General features: G+C 37.2%; 1 protein-coding gene across 3 annotated transcripts in view; it reads left to right on the top strand.

Annotated features, from left to right (window-relative positions):
* Nucleotides 1-11,943, top strand: part of cep162 (centrosomal protein 162) — a 68,154-nt gene extending 56,211 nt beyond the window's left edge. For all 3 annotated transcript variants that reach the window (XM_022674060.2, XM_022674056.2, XM_022674058.2), the window contains 5 exons: nucleotides 3,407-4,068; nucleotides 4,182-4,323; nucleotides 5,972-6,070; nucleotides 8,214-8,348; nucleotides 9,533-11,943. In XM_022674060.2, coding sequence (XP_022529781.2) covers nucleotides 3,407-4,068; nucleotides 4,182-4,323; nucleotides 5,972-6,070; nucleotides 8,214-8,348; nucleotides 9,533-9,754 — 1,260 coding nt within the window. In that variant the 3' untranslated portion in view covers nucleotides 9,755-11,943. The remainder of the gene's footprint in view (nucleotides 1-3,406; nucleotides 4,069-4,181; nucleotides 4,324-5,971; nucleotides 6,071-8,213; nucleotides 8,349-9,532) is intronic.
* Nucleotides 11,944-12,504: the final 561 nt, after the last annotated feature.

The raw sequence follows: 12,504 nt of genomic DNA, 5'->3' as shown, positions 1-12,504 counted from the left end.
AGTTATCATATTATGCACGTGTTTGGTATGTGGGAAGGGGCTTAAGAGCTCACAATAGAACTCCCATCATGCTCAGCGGTCTCCCTTTTCTGTTAGTTTGTGTTATTAAGGCTTTTTGTTGTTGTTGTTAGGGAAATGTATGTGTGTGTGTGTGTGTGTGTGTGTGTGTGTGTGTGTGTGTTGCATGTGTTTAGTTTGCCGTACTTTCCGGGCTATTGAGCACACCTGAATGTAAGCCGCACCAACTAATTTTAAACATTTGTACATATACAGGTGGCACATAACTATAAACTGCACTTTTAATTGAATAGGCTATGTACACAAATAATGTTACATACCATAAGCAGTGTTGCGACATGCAACAAAAGTAGATTAATTACTTGGGCTGCCGGTTTTAGAAGCTTGGACAGAAAGGAGAATTTTCCGCTCATTATATGAAACAGGGCTGCTGTGATTATAATCATCTATCATATATATATATATATATATTATAACCTGCTGCTGCTGAGATGTTGTGGTGGGAGAGCGCGCATTGGTTCGCGGAGGTCTTCAGCTGCGTTACTTTAGTTTTTGCGATCAAGGGAACGTAAATACAATCAGTTTCAGTCATGAATAAAGGACATAAAGCTTTTACTGATGCAGGAGGACTGTCTGTGTGTTATTTAATATACTGTAAAGCATAAAATGCATGTCAAAGTTATGATACAGTGTGAAATATAATATAAAAATAATATACAAATTTAGATAATGGAATTTGGGACAGTTCTATAAATGGCTCATTTTGCTTTAAGTCTGTAACACTGTTAAATTAAAAAGCTGGGCTTAGAGATGTTTATTTAAGTAGGCAATTTATTTTGTAGTTTTGATCAATCTGAAAATGTATTGGAATATGTTAAATGTGTTTTAGATGTGCCCAAAACATCCTGCTTTTATTTATTTATTTTTTACATTTATTTATTTATTTTTATTTAACTTTCTCCCAGTTTTTCCTAGTTAGCTTTGCCAATTGTCCCACCCATTCAGCTACTACTTAGTTGTATATCCTCATCAGAGAGGATGCTACAATACAAGGCCTCTTCCGACTCCACCTCTTTTTGAACTGCAGGTGATGCAGAATTGCCAAGTAGCAACACAGTTCGCTCAGAGAAAAGTGCATCGACACGGTTCTGATACATCAGCTCACAGACGCCTCGTACTGATCGACACTCATACACTGATACACTCGTCACTAAAGAGGACCCTCTGCAATTCTAGGTCACTGCATAAAAACACCCCACGTTTCATATCAGTTGGTTCCTTCTGGTTTGTTGACTATGAGTGCCACTTTTGTCTCGATGGAGAAAACCAAAGAATCAGTGTTCCGGTCATCGTTTTCATCGCCAATATTATAATTTTGTTGTTAAGCGTCACACCTGGTCAGACCTGGTGTCATGTGGTGTGGGTTGCAATCTCATACAATGCCAGATTACCTTCGGCAGATCTTCATTATGAGCACTTTGACTTATTTATTGTTCCTGGTAACCTTTATCTTCCTTTACCTTTTTCATGGGGTTCCATTTTTTAAATGCATATCAGTGCTCTGTACTCGTTGAAGCTGTCAAATTATTCCCCAGCAAGTGTTGTGGTCAAGTGTGAAGGTGTTTGGAAGTGCTTTAGTGAAGTTATTTAGGTAGAATTTAATTAGAATGTCCTTAATCTTACAAGCAAGGAGTGTTTTACAGTCTTAACTCAGTAATTTAAAATCTTGAGGTTTTAGAGAGTTGTATTTAAAAATGCCCCAATTACCATCAATCTATCAACAGTTCCCGCCAGTGAGGGTGAGCAGAGAGTTGTTTACTTTAAATTTGCACCTAATTAACATGCTGCTGTTTAACCACTGTTTTTTTTTCCACCAGATAGAAGATTTTTTTTCTTCTTTGTTTCACGCTCCACTTGTGACTCACTATGGATTAATTATTTATTAATAATAATAACAATTCTAAAAAAAGTCTTGACATTTTCTTTAGAATGCAAGAACAGAAGTCACAGCACAATAACTTAAACAGCAGGTCATAGTTTTGAGTGTTTCAGTAATTTATTTTTCAGTTTGAAAAAGAAAGCCACAATTTATAGTATTAAGAATGTAAAACATTGTTTTATTTAAACAAGGGCTTCATAAAAAAAAACTTTTACCCTATGAAAAGAAAACTCCTGTAAATAGATTTGAATTGAGACATAAATGTTTTTTTTTTTTTTTAGTGTGTGCACATTTGCACTAAATTTGCTAAATTAAGAATTTCTAATTGAATTTCAATTGTTCTGTGTTATTTAAAATAATGATAAAGTCATTATTTTGTGTTGTTCCGTTGCAGTGTTATAGGATAGTTATATACCGTACAATTAATAAAATAAAATGACCAAAATACAAGAAAGGAAAAGGCAAATAATAATGTGGATTATTGTAACATTAAATAGCAGCTTTGCTATTCTGGGTACAAAATGATGCATAGCCTAAATCATATTTGTGTAAAATTTAAAAATATTAACCTGCTCTTTCAGTCCACATGTTTTTCATTGAAGATGGCCATATTGTTTCTCTCAGCTTGTCCAGAAATTTGTAGAAAAATGTTTCGTTCTGTAGTGCAATTTATCCAAAGTGAATTACCATATTTTTAACGCTATAGGGCGCGGCGGATTATACGGCACACTATCAATAAACATCTATTTTCTAGTTTATTTTCATACATAAGGCCCACAGGATTATAAGGCTTATTATGCGAAACTAGTAAGGAACAGTGGAGTCGCCATGTATTCCTTCTAATTTAGCAGGTCTCACCGCTAAAGCTAAGTAAACAAAACTGTAATTATTGTGTTTATTTACAGTAGGCTTAGATTTTCAAATTTGCACTAAGGATAGCCGCGGTTCCTGTAAACCAAGGTGATATTAGCTAGTGGTTTGTCCTATGACGCTTAGTTTTACACTGTAAACTCGCAGACTACAGGCCGATAATACTCACCTCTGAACGGCAAAAGAGCTAGCGCTTAGCACGGTTAGCGGCTAATGGTAATACGGCTCCAGTCGCGAGGCTCAGTGCTGGAGAACTAAACTGAAACTATTGTATAACACTGTACTTTAGCAGAGTGGCTTTACTGCTTCTTACAATCTGACTGTATTAAAATTAAAGGATTTTAAGTGCACCCTATAGTGCGAAAAATACGGTACACTCTCCAACTTGTGTAAAAAAAAAACAAAAAAAAACCAGCAGCATAAAAATACTGATTCTTGCAGAATGCTGCATTAGTATAATGCAAAATTAAAATGGCAGAATTTTTGTTAATATTCATAGATTTGACCTGCACATTATTGGTCTTATATCTTGCAGACAGTTCCAGAGATCTTAACTTGTATGTCTCTCTCTATTTGTAGCTCCAGTATGAGCAGCAGATCTCTGAGCTGGAGCAGCAGTTATCTGAGAGGAGCTCTGTGCCTCAGGATGGTTTGTCTCAGGAGTCCAGGACTAAGGCTCAGCTGCAGCATACAGAGCTGGAGCAGCTGAAGGCAGCCCACCAAGACCAAGTGAAAGCTTTGAAGGCTGAGATTGCCTCTCTGCAGGATCAGATCCAGCAGGCTCGTTCTTTAGCAGAGCCTGAGAAGCGGTCGCCTGGTCCCTCAAGACACCAGCGGCAGGCGGAAGCAGCGCAAGCTACTCGAATAGAGCGGCTGACTCAGGAACTCGCTGCCAAGAGCCGCACTATTCAAGAACTTCACCGTACTGTTGAGAGGCTGCAGAGAGAGAGGAGGACCATGCTTTCTGCGCCAAGGGTCGAGGGGTCCAGCACAAAGCACAGACAGCAGCACTCTGCTCCAGCCAAAGAGCCAGTTCCCGTCCCCGTCCCCTCTGAGACTTTCCCTCCTACGCTGGATGAGAAAGACTATCAGCCCAGGGCTTTCTCAGGATCTCACATCTCTGAGGTGCAGCAGGAGAACGACAGGTTGATGCTCAGGCAGGAGCAGCTCGAGCTGCAGTGGGAGCAGGAGAGGTTCTCACTGCAGGCTGCTGCTACACAAGCACAGAATGAATTCAGAAGGTGAGTGATGGAGTAATAACATCCCATCTCAATGATGCCTTTAATATTCTTGCAGATAAAATTATTGAGTATCAGACGGATTGATTGCTTAAGCTGTAAAATGTTTCATCCAGGATTCAGGAGCGCAGTGCGGAGCAGCTTGCCTCACTCAAAGCCGAGCACCAGAGGGAGGTAGAGCATCTCGTGGCACGCCACGCCCTCGAGCATTCCTCTTCCAAAGTGGCAGAACTCACAAATCAGATGAAGACACAAGAGGTTTGAGTCTGAGTCTGTTTTTTTTTCTGTTACTGCTTAATGCTAAAATGACAAATACAGCTTTTGAGCACTTCAGTTTTTGAATTAGTTTATCTGACTTTGCTATTTATAGGTATCTGTTTGAGTAAAATTAACATTGATGTTTTATTATTAACTACGAACAACATTTATCCCAAATTCCAAACAAAAATATTGTAATTTAGGGCATTTAATGGCAGAAAATGAGAAATGGCTGAAAAAACAAAAAAGATGCAGAGCTTTCAGATCTCAAGTAATACAAAGAAAACAAGCTCATGTTCTTAAAGTTTAAGAGTTCAGAAATCAATATTTGGTGGAATAACCCTGTTTTTTAATCAGTTTTCATGCATCTCGGCATGTTCTCCTCCACCAGTCTTACACACTGCTTTTGGATAACTTTATGCCACTCCTAGTGCAGAATTCAAGCAGTTCAGCTTGGTTTGAAGGGTTTTAAGTGGTCTCTTATTTTTTTCCTGAGCTGTATATTTATAAAAAAAAATGCACAAAGAAGGAGTTGTTTGAATGGAATGAAACTTCATATGTGTGAATGTAATAACATATGTAAATGATTTCAATATTAGAGTGAAAGGAAAGGAGCAATTGAAAATGTACAATTGAAGAGGCAATATACAGCACAAAGACAAGTACCTAGTTGTAGAACAGTGTAACATTTTGGGAATGCAGGCCTTTCTCTTATTAGAAATAAAATGCATCTGTTTTCAGGTTAAATCCACTATATTTTAAGCATTATGTTACACATCGACCACATAAGACAAAGACAAAGTTTTTTTTATTTTTAGAGCTGTTTGCTTGTGGTAAGAGCGTGACCTGGGCTCAATCCGACCCAGCTATCAAATATACTATCATATATATATATAAGGGGGAAATCAATCTGATATATTAGCCAGCTAATATACTGCTATGAACAAATGCTGTCTCTGCTGCTTCATGCTGTTTACACACTAAGTACGTGGTGTGTCCTGCATTCACTGCTCCCAGCCACGCAACTCAGTTTAATACATCGGCACCTCGCATCCAGTTGAAAGTGCCTGAAAGCTCAGTGGCACATTTTCAGCGTTCTGTGTTAAAGCATTTTCACACTATACAGACATATGCACTGGAACACATATATGGAATCCCCATAATTAAGTTGGTTCCATATATGCTTGATTGACAATACACCTTATATAGTTATTCAAAACAACCATCCTCTTTTTGCTTTGTCCTTTTTTTTTTTTTTTTTTTTTTTTTTTTTCCTGTCCAATGTCTTCGAGTGTGCATTAGACACTTGTCTAGCAGTCAATGATCTCTCACCAAGAGGTGCACTAGCCAAAAGTAGCCTCTGAGAGCCTTTTTAATAGGCAGCAAGAGAAGCTTTTTCACTCTTTCTTGCGGCATGACTCAGTGTCTAATCAGACCGCTCCTATAATTATTTACATATCTGCCTGAGACATAACTGCATGCCAATCCAGGGTGCATAAATAAGTGCATATTTCGTTTCCTGTTACTGAAGGAGAAATTTAAGTGCTTGAAAAATTATATAATTTGTTAGTGTTGCATAAAGTAGACGTAGGGAGTAAGATTTATATATCTCAAAATCTGTGTTTAATGTTTTGTGTTTGTGTTCTAGATCATGGTGCTGCATTTGCGTGAGCAGTTGAAGGAACTGCAGGGTACTAAAGACGCTCTTGCTGTGTCTAAACTCAGAGAAGAGACCTTACAAAACCAGGTAATAAAATCCTTTTTGGTCGCATTATTCACTGTGAACACACAGGGTCCTTTTATACAACTCTTTTCTTTCTTTTATCAAGCAGTCATTCTTATCTTTTGTTTCATCATTCTGTCTGTCTATTTATTTACCTACATATCGTATCTTTCTATCTGTTGTTCAGTCAATCTGTCTACTGTTATTTTTTCTTATAATAGGATTGTTTTATCTATAATTCTGCCGTTCTCTCATTCTATTGGTCTATCCATCATTTTATCGAGATTAATAACAGCACATGTAATTTGACTAGAGTTCCTGTCAAATTAGCACTGTACAGTGACTACTGGGAATGACATTACCAGGTTAAGGTGGAATAACTTGACCTGACTGACATGTGACATTGACTGTGTGTTACACAAGAGCTATTTGTGTTTGAGGCAGTTGCTGAAATCGTTTTGTTAGGGTCTGTTTTTGCAGATTGCAGCTTTTTACCAGCAGTAAGAACAGGTCAAACCAAAGCCCTCAGGCGAAGCAGAGATGGGTATTTAAGCCTGCAGGCATAACATTCAAATGACTATGCCGTCAGCAGTATTCCCTAATGTGATGCTCTGAGTGAGCATGAGCAGCTTAAAGGGCATGAATATCATTTATGAACTGAGTAGCTAATCAAGGATAATGTTTCTCCAATCACATCACCAGGAAAATACTGTGCCGTGCAAATGTTTTAGGCACCTAAGCACATTACTCAGTATCCTTCATCTCAACAAAGAGTGTTTTTTGCATTTTTTAAATATAAGCAAATACACATAAATACAGTAAAAAAAAAAAAAAAAAAAAAAAAAAAAAAAAATATATATATATATATATATATATATATATATATATATATATATATATATATATATATATAATGTGTGTGTGTGTGTTTTAAGAAACTAGTTCTGTGAGCTAGTTTAAAAATAATAAAGTTTTTATCCCCCCCGTTAGTACATGGATGTGTTTACTCAGTTCATCAGCTCTCCTGATTTAACATCATTAAGAACTGATTTACCAAACTAGCTTTTTAAACAATTATATACTATACTATAAATAATACTATATACCCTCAAGAGGAGGGCTTTGGAGATGTCTTAAAGAACACAAAGATGTAAAAACTACTTTTTCTATAAATGTTATTTGTACTTATTCTAATCCTTTTTTTTACTGAGCAAAAAAAAAAAACTTAACTGCCCAGAAAAGGAGCTTGTAATTTTTTCTTTTTTTTTCCACAGATGCAAAATTGCATTGACATCCCTGCAATTTCTAAATATTATAGATTGATAAAAAAAAAATTTATATGTGTTTTTTTTTTATTATTTTTTTTTTTTTAGATTAAAGATTTTGGATGGATGAATGTGACAATTCAATTTGACTTTAGTGCTTTTGGGAATAGATTTTACAAAATGTTGGAAGCCTTCATTGAGATTCTGGTGCATGTTGTCATGACTGCATCATACAGTTCCTATTAATTTTTAGGACTGGTATCATTTTGCTAATCCCATTCTATAAAATTCCAAATTTGCTGTATTGGATCCAGACCTGATGACTGGCTAAACTAAAGCAATACAACTGTAAATAAAATATATTCTAAAAAGAAAAAAAATAAATTATAAAAAATAAAATAAATAGTTTAATTGTAATTGTAAGGTTATAAAATAAGTAGTTCAATGCAGTTCAATACTTCTCTTGTATAGCCTGTTCACCCTCACATATACGTGTACATTCTATGTGTAGACATCTGAGTTACTGTAGCCTTTCTGTCAGCTCTAACCTGTATGGCCATTCTTCATTAACAAGGTGTTTCCAGCTGCAGAATCGCTGCTTGCTGGATGCTTTTCTCTCTTGCACAGTTCCGAGTAAACTTTAGAGACTGCAATGCTGAAAATGAACAGTTCTAGCAATAATCAAACCACTGAGATTACATTTGCCCCCTTTTTGGTGGTTGATGTGAGCATTGTGTGATGCTGCTGGTCTTAATCTTCTTGATTATATGTATTGCACTGCTGTCACATGGTGGATTGATTAGATAATTGCATGAATGAGTAGCTGTAAAAAAGTGATGAAATTCAGATGCGTGTGTGAATATACTCACTATTTTTTTCCTCTGTCTGTGTTTGTGTGGTAGCTGGCTAAGCTTTTAGAGGAGCTGAAGCTGGCCAAAGAGGCCCACACCCCTGAGCTGAGGCACTTTACCAGCCTGGAGCACAAAATCACCTCAATGGAGTTACGATACCAGCAGCGGGAGCAGGAAATGCAGCAGGTATGTGCAGCATATGATAGTAATGATAGTTTAAAATTATTTTTAGCGAACAATTTTAGATTTAGATTTTAGTTTCAAGAATGATACACTTGGTTGTAGAAGACAATATAGATAGTATAGACAATAACTGGGAATACTGTATAACTTAATGGGTTACAATACAATAATTCCAAAATATAATATTCCAAACTGGCTCTTACTTCAGGCATCTGAACTCAAGCCTAAACAAAGTTAAAGCCACATACTAGCCAGAGCCAGTTTCTAACAACAAACACAGCGTGAGAATTGCAATGTCTGCCAAACACGCTTTCAAAATAAAAGTTTATATTAAAACAATCTCTGCTTTTTCTGCTGTATACCGGTTTCTATGCTAATGACAAAATCTGTATTTTTTGCACTATAAGGCGCACTATTAATTAACGTCTATTTTCTGCTTAATTTTCATACATAAGGCACACTGGATTATAGGGTGCATTTTATGCGACACTAATAAGGCACAGGGGTGTCTAATTCAGCAAGTTTTGCCCCTGGTAGCAAGACCTGTAAAGCTAAGCTAGGTAAACAAATCTGTAATCCTAAAAAAAAACAAAAAACATTTCAGACAAGTCAGACAAGTTAATCGAGCACTGGATGTTACTCTACACAAATTTCTCTCCTTAAAAAAAAGTTTTTTTTGGTGAGTAAAGCACTTCTACTAAAGCTGAAGCATTAGCATTAGCGGCTAGCCGGGGTTAGCAGCAGGCTACAGGCTGATAATACTCAACGGCCAAAGAGCTTGCACTTAGTACGTTAAGAGGGTAAAGCTACTGCTGCTCCAGCAGCGCTAGCCGGTTTAGGAGCAGGCTACAGGCCAATAATACTCACCTCTGAATGGCAAAACAGCTAGTGCTAGTGTGGTCAGCGGCTAATGCTAATACTGCTCCAGCCTTAGTGCTGGAGAACAAAACTGAAACTCCTGTATAACTCTGTACTTCAGCGGAGTGGCTTTATGGCTTCTAACAACACTTTCTGGTAAAATTCATACATAAGGAGCACCGGATTAAAAGGCGCACTGGCAATTTTTTGAAAAAATTAAAGGACCTATAGTGTGAGCACACCTTATAGTGTGAAAAATACGGTACATTCAGTCAGTATATGCCCACACAAAACCTAATTGTCATTGCTTCTGCTGTACTGTATTTCAGGTGATCGCTCAGACGCGTTCAGTGGTAGAACAGGAGCAGCAGGCGGAGGTGACTCGCTGGAAAAAGCTAGCTCAGGGGAAGAGCAGCGAGTTAGAGGCCTTCAGACTGGAGCTGGACTGCATACTGGATGTGCTGCGAGAGCTCCAGAGACAGGGTGTGGTCATCCCTGCCACACAGCACTCCTCTGCTTCTGGCGTCGTATTCCGGCCCCTCAGATCATGACCTTTTCACATTTAGAGTTTTTCCATGAACAGTCTGTTAATAGACACTCAGGTACGTTTAGGGTACTGTTTGGACTACACCTCTGGGAGGAGTGATCTGGGAATTGGGTTACCTAATTTGTAATAAATTATTAGTTTGTTAGCTATACCGAAGCACCCTACAGTGTGAAGAGGATGGCGAACTTAGGCAAGACGTTATTACCAAAGAGAGGCTTGTATTGTATTTGATTTTTTTTCCCACCATTTCAAACAGTTGTATCTGTGTGTGTGCACGTTTGTATGTGTTTGTGTGTGTGCACGTTTGTATGTGTTTGTGTGGGCAGAGTGTCTTCGCAAGCTCTCACTTTCACAGATGTAGTGACTCAGCGTGGCTTTCAGTATGTTCTGAATGCCAGCTGGATATATCTTGTAAAGCTAGTTTAGAAATGAGGTGGTAAGCTCTAGTGGCACGTGGGGATTGATTACAGTGTTTACAGACAATTTGCAGGGGAAATTGAAGTAATTGAGGTAAAATTAACCGGTTACATGCAGCTTCCTTACATACTGACACTGACCTTGACCAGTGCATATTGCTTTCTGTGTAAAACGGACCAATATCAATTTGACTGTTTACATTCACTTAAAATGTTATACAGAAAACATTTATTTTATAAACTAAATATGTCTTAAAACCAGACTGTTATGACTCCCTCCTATGACCACACTGAGTGAGAGAGTCAGTGAGTGTGTGTTTCTGCACGAATTGCCCATCTTATCAGCTTCACTGCACTTATACATACACTGAACATGAGCACATTATATTTCTATAATTACAGACTATAGTCCTTCAGTTTCATCCTATTTTTTCAGTAGTGTAGACCCCACAGGACCACCAAAGAGCTGCTATGATTAGGGGTGGTGGATTGTTAATTATCAGCACTGCAGTGACACTGATTAACATGTGGTGGTTGTGTGCTAATAGTGTGTGTTCTATTGGTACGAGTGGATCAGACCCAGCAGTGCTGCTGGAGTTTTTAAACACCTCCGTTTACCTACTACTGGAAAGAAAATAGTCCACCAACCAGAAAAATCCGGCAACAGCATTGTGAGATCACTGATAAAAGACTAGCGGAAGACCAACACTAATCATAGTAAAACAAGAAAAGAAAAAAAAACATTATCTAAAGGTCATGGGCGGTAAATAAATATCTATAAATAAATATAAGGATAAATATAAGTATACTTGTCTTTCTTTTTTGTTTTGATTGTTTTTTTGTTTGTTTATTTATTTATTTATTTATTTATTTATTTATTTATTTAGAACTTTTTTGTTTTGCTTTTATCTGTGAAGTGTGATTTATATTTGTTGTGAATGTGATGTCTTTTGGACCTCAGGAACAATAGCTGCTATTGCGATAGCAAAGAGAACAGTGAGTGAACACAGTGTTTAAAAAACTCCAGCAGCACTGCTGTATTCTGATCCACGTATATAAGCACAACACACCACCACCATCTAATCAGTGTCACTGCAGTGCTGAGAATGAATAATCCACCCCTCTGCTCTGTGGTGGTCCTGTGAGGTCCTGATCATTGAATAACTGGATGAAAGGAGGATACAAATAAAAAAAGTGCAGAGAAACTGATACAGGACTACAGTCTGCAATTATAGAGTTACAGAATGCTCCTCTAAGGTCAATAAATGTATGAACAAAATACATACAAAAGGTCATCATAACAGACATTGTTATGACTGTGTATATTAACAATTCTGGATAAAACCTTTTGACCTTACAAAAAAAACACATTAAGCCATTTGAATGCAGATGTAACCTTAATAAAAAAAGACTTTATAGAATTTATATGGAGTCATATAATATGACTGCATTTAAATGTGAACTGTACTGTACTGCAAGACATCCTTCAGAGGGGGGCCTGTTATAAAGGGGCTAGGAACTGCCCTCCTGTCGAGTTCTTCAAAGAAAGCCAGCATGCGCTCTGCTCACTGTTCTCCTTTTTCTAACGTAAGTTATATTTCACCAGCACCTGACGCACATGGGGAATTGTTTGGGGTGTAGAATTAGAAAAGAGGGCCCTATCACTAGCATATAAATTTATTTTGTAAATAAATTAATCACATACAAAATAACACTGCATTTAATTATGTTTTGTGGTAGTTTGAACATTTATTAAAATAAAAGAATATAGTTGGCACTTGGTTTTATTAATTATTTACACATTTCTTCCCCTCAAATGCTTATGTTAACAAAACCCGTACCCACTGGCTGAGTCCCTCTGAAAAAAAGATTTTCTCTGTGATTTCTTGTTTACCACTTCCACAGATGCACTATTTTTAGGTACTCATATTTTAAATTATTCAGTCCGTATTGCTAAGGCTCATAATTTTTTATTATATGATGCAAGCCTTTGATATTCTTAACCCAAAAGAGCCCATGGTGAAACATGCATCATAGGCCCTTTAAAACTCTGTAAAGCAATTTTACCTTTCTTTACTGAACTCCTGAACTCGTGAAGTTTCTTAGTGACAGCACTACAGGACAGTGTGCAAATCTGTGTTTATTCTTCTCATCTTATTTACAGAATTTAGATGTGCATGGTTAGTGCTGTTAGATAAAACTACTATTTTCCGCACCGGATTATAAAGCACACTATCAATGAACGTCTATTTTCTGGATTATAAGGCACATTTTAAGAGACACTATAAGGAACTTTAATTTCGCTGGGTGTTGGTGGGGGGTAGCTAATTAAGCTAAG

Source organism: Astyanax mexicanus, chromosome 6 (genome assembly GCF_023375975.1).
Source record: "Astyanax mexicanus isolate ESR-SI-001 chromosome 6, AstMex3_surface, whole genome shotgun sequence".
NCBI lineage: Eukaryota > Metazoa > Chordata > Actinopteri > Characiformes > Acestrorhamphidae > Astyanax > Astyanax mexicanus.
This window is presented reverse-complemented; position numbering and strand designations above follow the sequence as displayed.